We start from the raw sequence: 13,915 nt of genomic DNA, 5'->3' as shown, positions 1-13,915 counted from the left end.
CGTCTCCACTCTCTCTGCAGTTTGATGAGTGGAAAACTGGATTTGTGTTGGAATTTACTAATTAGTTTCATTCTATTCAATTTATGGCGTTTCTTCAGACGAGTGAAAGAGAGAGAGAGAGAGAGAAAGTGTGTGTAAAACGAGCAAGAGAAACAGAGACAATGCGGGAGTGTGTGAGAGAGATTGTTTTAAGCTCCAGTTTAAACTTAGGCTCATCGGATAAAATGTAGTTCAAGCGCACTCATACACACACACACACACGCGAGAAGAAACGGTAAAATGCTTGAATTGTCTGTGCAGTCGTCGTAATTGATTGAATTACCTTATCAGTTTACATGCGATTACACAACTCACATCGTTCAGTTGCGTCGTTCATTCGCTCACTCGCTCACTCGCTCACTCTTACTCTTTTACAATTCGATCCAATTCGATATCATGCGATTCGATATGATATCAGTTTAAATGTGAATACATTTCTCGTTTCAACTGCCAATAGTATAAGCATGACATCCGGAATAACATTCAGTTATATGCCTCTCGCTGTTCATACGTAACCGGATGCGTTTGCAAACGACAAGCTTAGACAAGCTAAAATCACACAAAACAAAAAAAGCAAACAGTGGAGATCGAAAGAGGAAAAAAGCGAGTGGCCCTGTTAAGTGCACAACTAATGAAATCAATTTGTTTATTTTGTCAATCTGGTTGTTAAAAGCGCAAACGGAATTCGATATTATTCTATTTTTGTTTTCTATATATGTATGAGTGTGTAATGTATGTATGTGGGTCCGTCCAAAAGTCAGACGCAGGCAAACCATTATAAAGCTATAAAATCGTTTGGCAATTTGGATGTGGCGCGCCGCCATCACACCCCATCATCAGTTGAATTGTGATTTTGCATTAGTCAAGTTTGTTTGTGAAAAGCTCGGATTTGTGCTATGAGTGGTGGTGGTGCTACTGCTGTTGTGCTTCATGTTAGTAGTACGTGTGTAGCAGTGTGATTGAATATTTATCCTCTCTTACCAAATTACACATACTTCCGTGCTTGTTCGTTTGTTCTTTTCCCTTCATGCTTGAGATCTGATCGCCTTCGTTTTTGTTTCAACCGAACCTATTAAACTATGGACGAATAAATGGGGAAAATGACGGAAAAACAAAATAAAAGATGAACCATGTCGAAATGTAATGGAATGGTGACGAAAGCAATAGTAGGAAAAAAAGACCGAAGCCAAACGGAAATGCCGAAAATATTAGAAAACGAAACCATATCTTTTATATTGAGAGAAACCTGACTGCCAGCGACATCTATGTGCCTTTCAGGCGCAATGTATTGGTATATGTTTGACAGATTAGTCAAGAACCATTTCTAGCAAAGTTACAAACAAAAATCAGTTTGATATTTGGGGTATGAACGAAACGATGCTGCCTTTTTTCTTCATCTTGCGTGCCATTTCAGAAATTCGAATTAGAAAAGCAAAGGAAGAAAATCAATTTTTCTTTCTCTTCAAATTTTTCGTCATAATGCGATTCAATTTGAAGTATTCATTTCTTATCCTGCCCCAATATCTAATGTTTGCTGAACGGGAAATGGAATCGAATGATGGCCCCTGTCGAGAAAATTGGATGGCGTGCAAAAAGAAATGAACGTAATTAAATCGATCGAATCAATGTCCCGAAGGTGGAGAATGAAAATCTGAAACAAAAAAGAATTCATTCTTTCTTTTTTAACGAACACTCGCTGAATCGCGCGCAAAAATCAAATGAATTGGTATCGATAAAAAATCACATAGATTGAGGCGAGAGAGAGAGAGAGCGAGTAAAAGAGATCTCCGGTTAATTGATTGTAGTCGTGAACGTTTTGACCGAAAGCGTTCATTTGACGACGGAAAAAATACTGGTCCGCAATTCCGACTAGAGGGAAACAGGAATTCCAAGTGCACAGCTAATCGAATAGAAACAATCCATATTGATCGTTTTTTTTTTTTGGTGCTATAACTCAGTAAGATAGCGGCGATTGTGTATATTTTGTTCCATCCGCTAACAACTTTCTGCTTGTTTATTTTCGACATATTACTATCACAACACATTTAATATGCTTTGTTTGGTCGTTCGGTCGGTTGACGGAAGAAAACAGAGCAAAAATATGAACAAACGAACGTCATCATCGTCGTCGTCGTCAAAAAGTGATTGATGAATATTGCTTTGACACTTTGAGTATTGCGCACATTCACAGTGTCACATTTTTGGGCGTATTTTCTCTTTCTTTCTGCTCAATCGCCGAAAAATCAAAAGAATGAACGTTTAATTGGGGTGAATGACAAGTTCACAACGTGTGCGACTCAAGCTGATCAATTTGTCTTCGTGATATCCCATTTACTATGTAATACGTATCAATGCTACACACCGCATACGACTTTTCATTGCTTTTCATTTTATGTGAATTCAAAATGTTCTGAAAACATTGTGTGCGCTATATATTGCGAGAGCATGCTGATTGTGACAGATAGAGAGAGAGAACGATCTGTATGCAGACAAAAGCATGCAGCAGCCGAAATTCAACGGAGAAAAGAATGTCGTGTAATCAGACAAGAAAATGTTGAATAAACAAGTATTTTTGCCATGAATTCCGTGCTGTTGTTGATGTTGTCGTCGTCGTTGTCATCATCATCATCGTTTTTTTTGCAGTTGCTATTGTTGTTGTTACACTGCACATATTTCCGTTGCACATACGGAAGAATGTAACTGTTGTTATATCGTCGTATATCCGAAGCAATGTGCCTCGAATGTGTTCATGTGCATGTTATTCTGGTGTTTATCTATTCGTTCTTTTTTTCAAACCATTTTTTTTTGTTGCTCTGTTCTTCCCTTGGAGACTCTTTGGTATGTTGAATACTTCAAAGTAGCATTAGAAATAGAAATTAAAAAGATGACATAGAACACAGGAACCTCACTCATTCGCCCGGCCCAAAAGAAGTGAAATGACATCGAAAAAGAGATCGAGAGGGAGAGACGTAGAGAGAGAGAGAGAGAGAGAGAGAGAGAGAGAGAGAGAGTGATGCAAACTGAAAGGATATCGTGTGCCATCAAAGGAATAACGACAAATAGCCACTGGCATTATTTGGCTATAGTTTTATGTAGGAAATGAAAGAAAAAGAAATCCGTGCGTATATTTGTTGTTTATAACAAAAAAAGTCAGCTTCAGCAGCAGTGAGATTGTGACTCAGACCTGACTCAATATTTCAAGGCATTCTTCAAATCAGTTACGATTTTCTAACAAAATATTTGCAAAAAAAAGAAACACCAAGCTTTTAATCAAAGGGTGCAAGTGTTTTCAAAGCGAACTCGACGGAATGAACACTGTGCCTTTTTGTGTATGTATGTGTATGGCTTTGCTCCTTTCTACTTCCTTTTTTCGAACGAAACATTTCACTTTTTTGTTTTTCAGTTTCCATTCGATGCATTAGTTTATTTTTGCTTCATTTTTCCATTCTTTCTTTTCTTCTGTTTTGTTCTGCTTTAGTCAATCTGACATCATCGTGCACCGCAGAGAGAGAGAGAGAGAGAGAGAGAGAGAGAGAGAGAGAGAAGAGACTTGGTCTCTCAAACTACTGTTTGGTTGAGTGCAATTTTTAATTATTCCTTGTTAGGTGTAATCTTTGTGTTTCGAGTTTCCTAAAGATGTCTGTTTGGTTAATATTCATCTTGGCTGATGTGCCCTGACCGCACGGACATATGCCTGTATATGTAACCTCTATCATTATTATACGCCTTGTTTGTGTGTATGTCTGGCACACTGTGTGCATGTCAGAAAGAGAGAAACTACTTTGTTCATTTTGGTTACGTTTGTGGTCTACTTTTTTGCACTTTCCCTTTCTCTTTCTTTCCCTCTGTGTTGATTTGGCTCTTCGTATTTTTTTTTTGTTTTTTTTTTCTGCGCTTGTTCCATTTCAAATGTCGTTCGAATTGGCGAATTGGCGAATTGGCAAAATGTGACACAGACTAAATAAAGTATACCAATTTTTCCCGACACTTAGTGCACTACTAGTGTACAAACACACATACACCGTAAATCTCTGGTAAAACTAAAAAATTCAATTCAAAACATTAAACTATGATAACTTTTGTATTATGTGCACATACTGTCAATGGTAAAAATAAATTCGTCGGCAACCGCACACTTTCACACAGAGATAGAAAGAGACGCTCATAAACACACGTATTGTGACCAATGTCATGTAAATCTCTTCCTCCCACTCTTACAATTTATTCACATGGCACATACACGCCCAATAAAACGATTTGACCCGGTTGACTTGTTATTTTAACGTAAAAAAGAGTAGTAAATCCCTCCAAAAACGGCGCATTAACGTAAACAAACCGTCAGACTAATTGTTCATTTGTGTATATTTGTTTAGTGTGTTTTTCTTCTTCTTCTTTTTTCGCTGCCTTCAGTTATATTAGTGTAAATTAACTAATCCCTTTTGACTGTGTGGCCAAACTGCACTTGTTTGCGCGAGCTTGCGCTCGCATACGGGGCGACACAATTAAAAGAAACGATTCTCTGATGGCAAAAAGGCCGAAGAAACGCCGCGAGTAAACGCATTCTTTGATTGCGATCTCATTAACGTTTTTAATAAACGAGTATGCACCACTGAATTCATTTTAATATGTGGCACGCTAGAGAGCATAGATTTTATGTAATGCAAAATTGGGATTTTGAATTTAATATGCGCCGCCAGTAAATTAATTCACAATTAATTGACATAAGTGAAGGCAAAATGCGGAAATATTTGTTGTGTACACTGTGATCCTGAATAAATTGTAGGCGAGCGTGAGGGTGAGAGAGTGCGAGAGAAAGAGGCAAAAAATGAAGAGATGTGAGAGAGCGTAGAAGAAGAAAAAAAGCTGCGAGGCGTGTAAAAAAGCCATTTCAAGTCGATGGCTATCAATTTAAGAGAGTAAACAATACTAATATGTGATTTCTATGCAAGAAGATTAGACAAAATGACCGATTTGTTGAATAAATCCGAACAAAATCGCCGTTTGATTTGAACATCGTTGTCATGCATGTAGATTATACGCACAAATACACAGTCTCTGTTGAGATTTGTTAAGATTACAATATTTCCGACGATTACATACTAGAAGAACACCCACTCTCCTCCCCAACTATGAAGAAGCGAAAAAAAAAGAACTGTCAAAGCCCAAAATACCACTCTATGCTGTTGCTAATCGATTCTAGTGGCAAATGTTAGGGATTTAGCTAAACCGAAATTCCGCTCTTTTATTTAAGTCTCACTTGAATGGACTGAATAGTGAAAAACTATAAGTATTTCATTTTCTCTCTTTCTCGTTCTTTCTCGGTCTCTCTCGCTCTGTCTGTTACCACATTCTATTTATAACTTTTCACTTTGCTGCGAATGACGTGCCATATTTTCTACCTAATCTGTTTCGTTTCATCAGGCCCGACCGATGCTTCGCTAAATGATGTAATAATCAATCTAATGATCAATAAAATCTATCAATGTTAAATTCCATAACGAGTTTTTTTTTCTGAGTCGGCTTTGGGTAAATTCAATTGGTTTCCATTGCAAATGGTTTTTTTTTTCTTTAAATTTAATTTTAGTTTTCCATTTGGCATCTGTTAAAAAAAAATGTGAATGATGATTAATATTTTTTCAGGCTTATCGATAAATCTTCATGAAGTGAAACCGCCCCAAAATGTTTGCTATTACAACTTCGGATACAGTAAGATCAAAAATCAGCGTAAAAAAATCAAATGTTTTTTTTTTTTTAATGGAAAAAAGAGAGAAATGGTTATGCTCACTGTTTGCTAGTATAATAAATCACTTTAGATATATTGGTTTTTTTATATTATAAAAAAAGGAAATTATTTCAATATTATCATATGTCACTTTTTGAGGATGTTGGTATTATTATCATTTGCCACAAGCCAGAAAATCATACACAGTTCATTATATATTTATTTTTGGGTGGGTCCCGAAACTATGCTGTACTGCTACGATTAGCTCGAAAAATCCTCTTCGTCGATGTAGAACTTTTTTCTTTTTTTTCAGTTGGTTGAAATGGCGACGGTACACACCATCCAGTCACGATCACATATTTTCCATTTGAAAAAAATGCAAAAAAAAAATAACCGGAACGCTTAACAATATTTCTCTTGTTGGCGATGTTCTTTTCTTTATTTTCTCTGCTTGTTGTTTGGTTATCAAATTCACTTAACGTAGTAATTAAATGCTTTTTATTGAGAATCAATTTAATTAACTTGCGCTTTTGTGTGTGTGTTTGTTGGACTGAATTTAACATAAGATAACAAAACTTAGTTTGATCACGATTACTTTTATTTCTGTTTTTGAGCGTAGTTGCGAGAGGAAAAACATTGGTGTTATGTGAGATATTGATATTCGATAGTTTTCGTTTTTGTTTGGCATTCAAATGCGCAAAAAAAAATGGAATATTAGGAACACTGGCTATAGGAAAATGCTTCAATTTTCAACGAAAAAAATAAACCGTTTTCAACACAATGCTCAGCCAACTAATGTCAAACACATAACGTTTTAATGGTATCATTTCAGTTTTAAGAGTTGATTTTTTTTGTTGTTGCTTCAGTACAAGTGGTGAATTTCAAATAATATGAAAGACATCAATTCGGTGAACACTTGAAAACGCGAAAATTACGCGCGACAGAGTGAGTATTGTTGTGTGTGTGTGTTTGTATGTATCAAAAAATATATATATATATATGTATATATGTCGTATGTATTATTATTCTTGTGTTGTTGTTGTTTAGTGTTAGGAATATATGCGATAGAAGTGAACACTACATGAGGGTGAACATCGTAACGAAAAAAATGAAGAAAAGAACGCGCGCGGAATATTGTTTTTCTATTGGAATAGACGACATTCTCGTTGCGTGGTTGAAAGCCAACTGGAATACAGATAATTGGCGTTGCACGAAGCAACATGTTGGTTGTTGTTTGAAATCGTGCCGAGCGCGCGATTACGTCCACTGTATATGCCAACAGGCACAAGAACACACTTCAAAAGAGCGAGAGCAGCAGCAGCAGCAGCGGTGGCGGCAGCAATGGCAGTGCCACCATCAACTGGAAATAGTTCCTCCGAACGATGGAGAGAAAAATCTCAACTGCTCTGTGTGTACGCATGCAATCGTTACACAACATATTTCCCTTCGTACTAATGTTTTCTTTCTCTCTCTCTCTCTTATTCTCTCACTCGCTCACTCATGGCTTACTCCACACACCATCGAGAGACTGCTTCGATCGGTGTGTGTATCCCATCGTTCGGTATGTTCCTGTCGTTTTCATCCACTTTCGTCGTCGTCGTCGTTCATTCGTACTATATGTCGTGCGTCTTTGGTGTACTCCATTGCTGCTGCTGCCGCTGGTACGTATCAGCAGCTTGGAAATTGTGTCGTGTGTTTTATGTACTGTACTCTTCCTCTTTGTTTCTGTCTGCCTCTCGCACTCTCTCTCTCTCTCTCTCTCTCTCTCTCTCTGGGCACACGATTCAAAATGAATATATATGGGTCTATAGCACTACATTTCCTTTCACACGTTTTCCTTTTTCAGTGCACACTTTTTCCACACACAGAGTCTTCAGTTCGAGCACAAAAAAGGATTGGAATATGAAAACAAAGCCCAGCAAACTATGATAGATGATCGCAATGGAATCAGAATATGGGTAGCGTCGCGCTCTTTCACACAGTTTCATTTCCGTTTTTCTTTCTCCGCTCCACCACTTGTCATCATCATCATTACCGTCGCCGTCGTGGTCGTGTCGCCCTTTCTTTATTTTCTCACAGAGCAAATCTTTGTGGCTGGCGCTGTCGTTAGTTGGACATTTTCCGTTTTTAGCACTACATGAAATTTAGAGCTACTAATCTGCTTTTTTTTATTAATACTTTTTGACTACTCAAACAAATGTTGGTGAATTTGAATTATATGCTCATATTTTTTATTTGATTTAAAACAGGTGCACTAATGAAGATTTAATATATAACACTTCATATATAAATAAAAGATTGACATACAATTTATTTATTTTTTCCAAACTATAATTTATCATACATTTTATTTGTTTCTCGCATAACTTATAACTAATTCTTTCAATGAGTTTCGAATAAATTGAATTTTCTGGCTATAATTTCTCTCATAACCTCAGGAATTATTTCCTCGTCAGAAAATTCACAATAAAAATTGTCCATTTAGGATTTTACGACCGATTTTGACAAGTTTTAAAATAAAATTGAATTCTATTTCAATCACAATAAAACATCAAGACAACTTAGATTAGATACATTTCATGTAGTGCGCAAAAAACTAGTTTGTTGTGGCAACAACAAAATAGAATTGATAAATGAAATCTCAAGAACGCAGAGCGGAGCGAAGCGAAGCTTTGCGGTCTTGTTTGTTATTCTAATGCCAGTTCTGTCTTTTGTTTGCTTCCTATTTTTTTTTTACTGCTTTGTTCTGTTATTTCGAACATATTCTTGGTCTTGTAAGAGTGGCAGTTGTCTTTGAATATCTGTGGCGTGCTCCTTTTGTTTCTTCTTCGCATTTACAAATCGGCTATACAAAGGCACACACACACACATGAAAAAAAAAATCACTATAACTAAACAAAATAAAATAAAAAGAGATGAAGAAGAATATTTCAGGCGTTCGGCGTGCCGACCGTGTGTTGTTGTTGTGCAACTGACGGGGAACAGACATCCATGTTGAAAATCAGAAATGAGCTTACAAATTCACAAACAAATATGGACCAGCCGACATATCACTGAACAAAAGACACTGCTAAACATTGTACAGAGGCTTTTAGACTCTCTCTCTCCCTCTCTCTCTTGTATTCATTTATGTTTTCCTCGAATGTAAGGTTTTTCTCTCATTCTCTATACTGTGTCTGTGTATATTTTTTTTTGTGTGAATAATTGAGCATTTAAAATCAACATACATGATTCGCCTGCTGACAACAATCGCCTGCGGTACAAGTCATGGCATAAATTCTTTTATTCCGCATATTTCTATTTTCTATCGTTCTCTTTCTCATTGGATTCACATTCATTTCGACATTATTACGTGTAACGGTATTTTCTGTCTGTAAGTAAATGAAAAGTTTTCGAATGACAAATGCAACATTAATTAAAAGATAGATGTTGTTATTGTTTTTTCGGAGAAGAATCTAGAGTTTCTGGTTACAACGGATATCCGTTGCTGAAGAGTCCATATTTCAACTGGGATGTTTCCCAGCCTCTCTGATCGTCTGTACAAATAGATAGGAAACGTCAAACAAGAACAATAAAGCGGCACCTGGCGACTGGTTGGAGAAATAGAGAATCATGCACATAGTTTGCTGTAACAAGTATGCGTCTGTGTTAGTTCTAACGTTGAAAGCATGACACATTGCACTTAGTCCCCAGGTGCCGCTGTATTTTTTACTATTTTCATGATCAGAAAGGCTGGTCAAATGTACTGTGTACCAGCCGATTAACTGGTGACGTGCATCGCTGAGTAATTGCTTCATTTGAAATAAAAAATATGGATATTAACCCATTTTCTACCAAGAAATTTTTTTTTCGATTTTTTTTTTATGAAATTTAGGTGTTCCCCGAAGTTTCCACATTTTAAATTTTCACAATTTTCCGGCACTGTCCGGAAAACTGCAAGTTGGAAAACATTTTTCGAACTTTTCCCAACACACATTCAAAACGGCATTTGAAAATTCCAAGCCGTTTGATCAGGATAGAAGAAAATCTAAAATAAGTCATAAAAAATCAGCAATTTTTGCGTCCTACAAATAGGACGCTGGTACAAAATGGGTTAAAATGAATTAATTTACGGTCCAAAGAAATGGCCTAAAGACTCTTAAAATTTTCTTAGAAAAAAAAACAAATACAGTAGCCATGTAGTGCTAAAAAAAACTGGATGTAGTTACGCAACTCTCAATTGCAAGATCCACTGGTCAAACTAGTTAATAATCTTCATTCTAATGGAAAGGATTATTACATTCAAAGTACTCGAAAATGTCCAAAATAAATTAGCCCTGCAGGTGTAGATAATTCATTTAACAAGTTGCAGACGAAAAAATAGCTGTAATTTTTTTCGTCCAACTTCAAGGAATAGCACTGAAGTCTCGCTGTTACTTTCATTTAGTTCATATTTCACGTACAGCATCGCAATTCGTGCACGTCATGAAATTGGATTTGTTTGTCACGGAAATGAAGTGCGTTCGCTTTTTGCAATCTCTCTCAAACTGTGTGACACATTTGATTGCGGGAGAGTGTAAATAATTCACGAGTGTATTATTGTTAAATAAGAGCTCATTCAAAGCAATGAAATATATGTAGAGATATATATGGTCATTTACAAAACATAAACCCAAAACAAAACGAGAGAGTAAATGAGAGTGGTGACCAGTGCCAAGTGCGGTGGTGTGTCCTACATTTCGGCTATGGTCGTATTTGCAATCGACGTTGCACATAATTCTCTTCATAGCCTAAATGTCAGAGGAAGTGAGAGTGATTGAGGGATTTTGGCATCTCCATAATCGCCATGTGCTCCGCCGCTAATTGGCATTTCGGTCAATAAATAAACATGAATGTATGTAGAAGTGGTAGTGAGAAATATTTACCATTACCATGGTGATGTATGGGCATGTCGCGGTTTCCGGGTCCTGGTGCAAAATAAACTCGTTTATCTGGTACCTGAGTCATTGATGAATAAGTTAATGTAAATACTACAACAAAAACGCCCGCAAACACTAAGCTCAAGAACAAAGACACAAATATGCAAACAATGCGCTTTCGCTTGCGCGTCGACTCAGTTTCGCCATCTTCCGTGTCCGCTTCGTCAATCTCGACCTCATTGCCGTCCATGGATTTCTTTTTCGATGACGATTTTTTCTTACTGCCCCCACCACCGCCGCTCGCCGACAAAATGGAGCTTTTCCTACGATTTTGCCGATATGCATGCATAACAACGTCGTAATCTAAATCGTTGCCATCATAATTTGATGTCTTTTGATCGTATGTACTAGATGATAGGCGTGGGCTTTTTTTGACCTCACTAATGCTTTCACGTCGACGCGGTGATAGCTCATAGTCGGCAACACCACCATACGGATCCGATATGAAGCTTTTCGATTTTTTCGCTTCGCTCACAACATCACGAAACGACTTCGTTCTCATACTAGCGCTGTGCATTCGTTTAGCTGTCGCCCAACCAGATGCTGACCCATGCGACCCGTGCATCGCCCGCTGCAAACGAAGCTCTTCCGCTTGCACTGGATTCAAATAAAAACTTTGCGTAGCCCGTGCTATTCGTCGAAAACTATGATGTGGCTTATCTAAGCTCTGTGAGCTATGCTTGTGCGATGCCGATGTAATCAATTTCTTCGTCATCGCCACCGACGACATTGTTGTTGGCGATGTGGCACTTTCGATGGCATCCATTGCTTCAATGGAAGTGCTTTCCATTTTATTTCGGCTGCCGCTTCGCGAATGAAACACTTCATTGTCTAACGATGACTCGGCCGAATTAAATTTTGGACTGAGTCTACGTTTGGTACTACCACTGCCACCACCACCACCACTGCCTCCAGCGACTGTAATCACGTTATCATCTGATCCATCGTCGCCCAACGAATGGCACTTGACCGCGTCCACGATTTTCTCCTTTTTTATCTCATGGTGACGGCTACGATCATGAAACGATTTGTGCATACGACAATTACGTCGATTATTCCCTGTTTCCGTAACAATTGGTGGGGCCGGCGGTGGCAGCGAACCAATATCATCCATTTCGTATGGATAACCAGCGGCCGCTTGTGTATGACGCATACTATTTGTTCGCCTAGACATTAAAATTTCATCGGAGGTCATGTCATTTGAATTAAACGAATTGGCCTTACGCATTTCATACGCACCATACACGTCCAGCGTATCGGACCGGCGAATATTTGGTTTGCGTGACATTTGCGTTGTATGTGGATGCGTAAAATCGGAATAGTTATTCAGCGAATGATTGCTACCATCCATGTAAAATATGTTCGGTTTTCTAAATTCCTGTATGGGTGATGATAGTACGATGTGCGATAACGAGGGCGGTGGTATGATTAGATTATTATCAATTAACAAATTCGGATCGATTGTTACACCAGACGCAACTTGACTTGACTGCTGTTGCTGTAATGTGCCCGGTGCATAGTTGTCAACAGCCAGCGATAGTGTACGGTCACCGGTTTTCAATTTTGGCGCTTTTTTCTTAAACGATTGCACTGCCTCAAGAACTGCACGCGTTTCCGGATCCATTTCCCACCTGCCAACAAACACTTTCACTGAGTTTTTTTTTATTCGGATTCTGTTTTACTATTTGAGTTGTTGTTGTTATTAGTACTTGAAAAGATGAATCGGTGTCACACAAAAACACCAAATCCAAATTTTCGCAATGGAAGACTATTATTTTTACTATTTCACTTTTGATTCACGTTTTATTTTAATTCATTTTTTGTTTATTTCAAAGTTCGGTTCTGGTTTTGTGTAAATGTTGATGACGAAGAGCACATCTTCATCGGAGACCATGCATGAATAATTGAATATCTAAAAATTGAAAACATTTTTTTAAATATCACATTTTGTGAGAAAAAAAAGGTTCAAATGATTATGATCATAAAAATAAACCCAGACGGTTTTGATCTATGTGTATCCGAAAGTTGTAATGCAAATGCGTCAGCCCAAAAGCATGACGTGTTCGATTAGTGAATGGCATCAACAAATTTTCAACCAAGGTTGCTGTGTGCACGGCGCGCCACGGACAATGTTCGTAAATCAATTTGGTGTGTGTATCTGTGTGCGCTCCGTTTTTTTATCTTTGTGCCACTCTAATGAAAATTGATATGGCGGAGTGTCTGATGAGGAGTCATGTGGGTCGTCGCTTAAAATACACGCACACGAACCCAATCTAATGATTTCTGAATGGAAATTACCATAGTGAAAACTGACATTTTACAAATTTATAATCAGCTTGCCGAGCCATTGGATGTCACGCTCGGGCAAATTCCATATATGCTATTCTGCTGCTGACGAAGAAATAATTTAAAACGCAAAACTGAATTTATTACAATATTATTATATTTGCAAACGCATGGATACAGAACAAAATAAAGCAAATCAAACGCACAGCAGCGGCGACGGCGGTGGCTTGTGTGCGTTGTGCAAATTGTCGTATTCTTGGTAATTCATCGTCAGTATGGCACCAATTTTCGAAAACTCACGCGCATTTGTTGTAAAATCTCTTTTCTCTCTATGTTTTGGGATGAGATGTTCTATTCCACAAACCGAAATCAATAAATCACGATGGTTTCATATGCTTCACAGTATCCATTAATTTGAAAGAGAGACGCCGACTAGTCAAAGATAGAAAGAATAAAGAATCAGCCCACGAATATGAGGGAGAGAGAGTGAATTAACCTCAGTTTTCGTTGCTCGACGCCAAAGATGAATACGTTTATTTGAAAGGAAGCAGGCACACCATCAAATGTATGTTTTCCTCGCGTACACGTCGTGATCGCGTCTTTCGAAGAAAAAAAATCACCCACTCCTCCATCCGCATAGGGATATTTACTCAGATCATATGCCAACAAAGTTTGAAGTCAAGCCACTGCCAACATTCCACTTGGCTCTTTCTTGAGAGAAACAAAATAATACATCGTCGTCGAACATTCATTTCAACCACGCTGTTGACCTTTTTATGTGGGAGCGTCAGATTCAATCTCTCTTTCTCTTTGTCGAAAAGCAGCAATGGACTCACACGATTGCATCGTTATTCAAAAGAATATTTGCACAAAACAAAGGAAGTAGAAAGTTAAAAAGCAAAAAAAAGTT

The 13,915-nt window shown here is 37.8% G+C and overlaps 1 protein-coding gene across 1 annotated transcript in view; it reads right to left on the bottom strand.

The window, feature by feature from the left end:
• Positions 1-12,343, bottom strand: part of LOC129575931 (uncharacterized) — a 63,594-nt gene extending 51,251 nt beyond the window's left edge. Inside the window, exon 1 of the mRNA XM_055460171.1 lies at positions 10,666-12,343. Coding sequence (XP_055316146.1) covers positions 10,666-12,343 — 1,678 coding nt within the window. The remainder of the gene's footprint in view (positions 1-10,665) is intronic.
• Positions 12,344-13,915: the final 1,572 nt, after the last annotated feature.

Source organism: Sitodiplosis mosellana, unplaced genomic scaffold, assembly GCF_009176505.1.
Source record: "Sitodiplosis mosellana isolate CC-2019 unplaced genomic scaffold, AAFC_SMos_1.0 Smas_scaffold_6170, whole genome shotgun sequence".
Taxonomy (NCBI): domain Eukaryota; kingdom Metazoa; phylum Arthropoda; class Insecta; order Diptera; family Cecidomyiidae; genus Sitodiplosis; species Sitodiplosis mosellana.
Note: the sequence above shows the minus strand (reverse complement) of the source record. Positions and strands in the feature narration are given on the sequence as shown.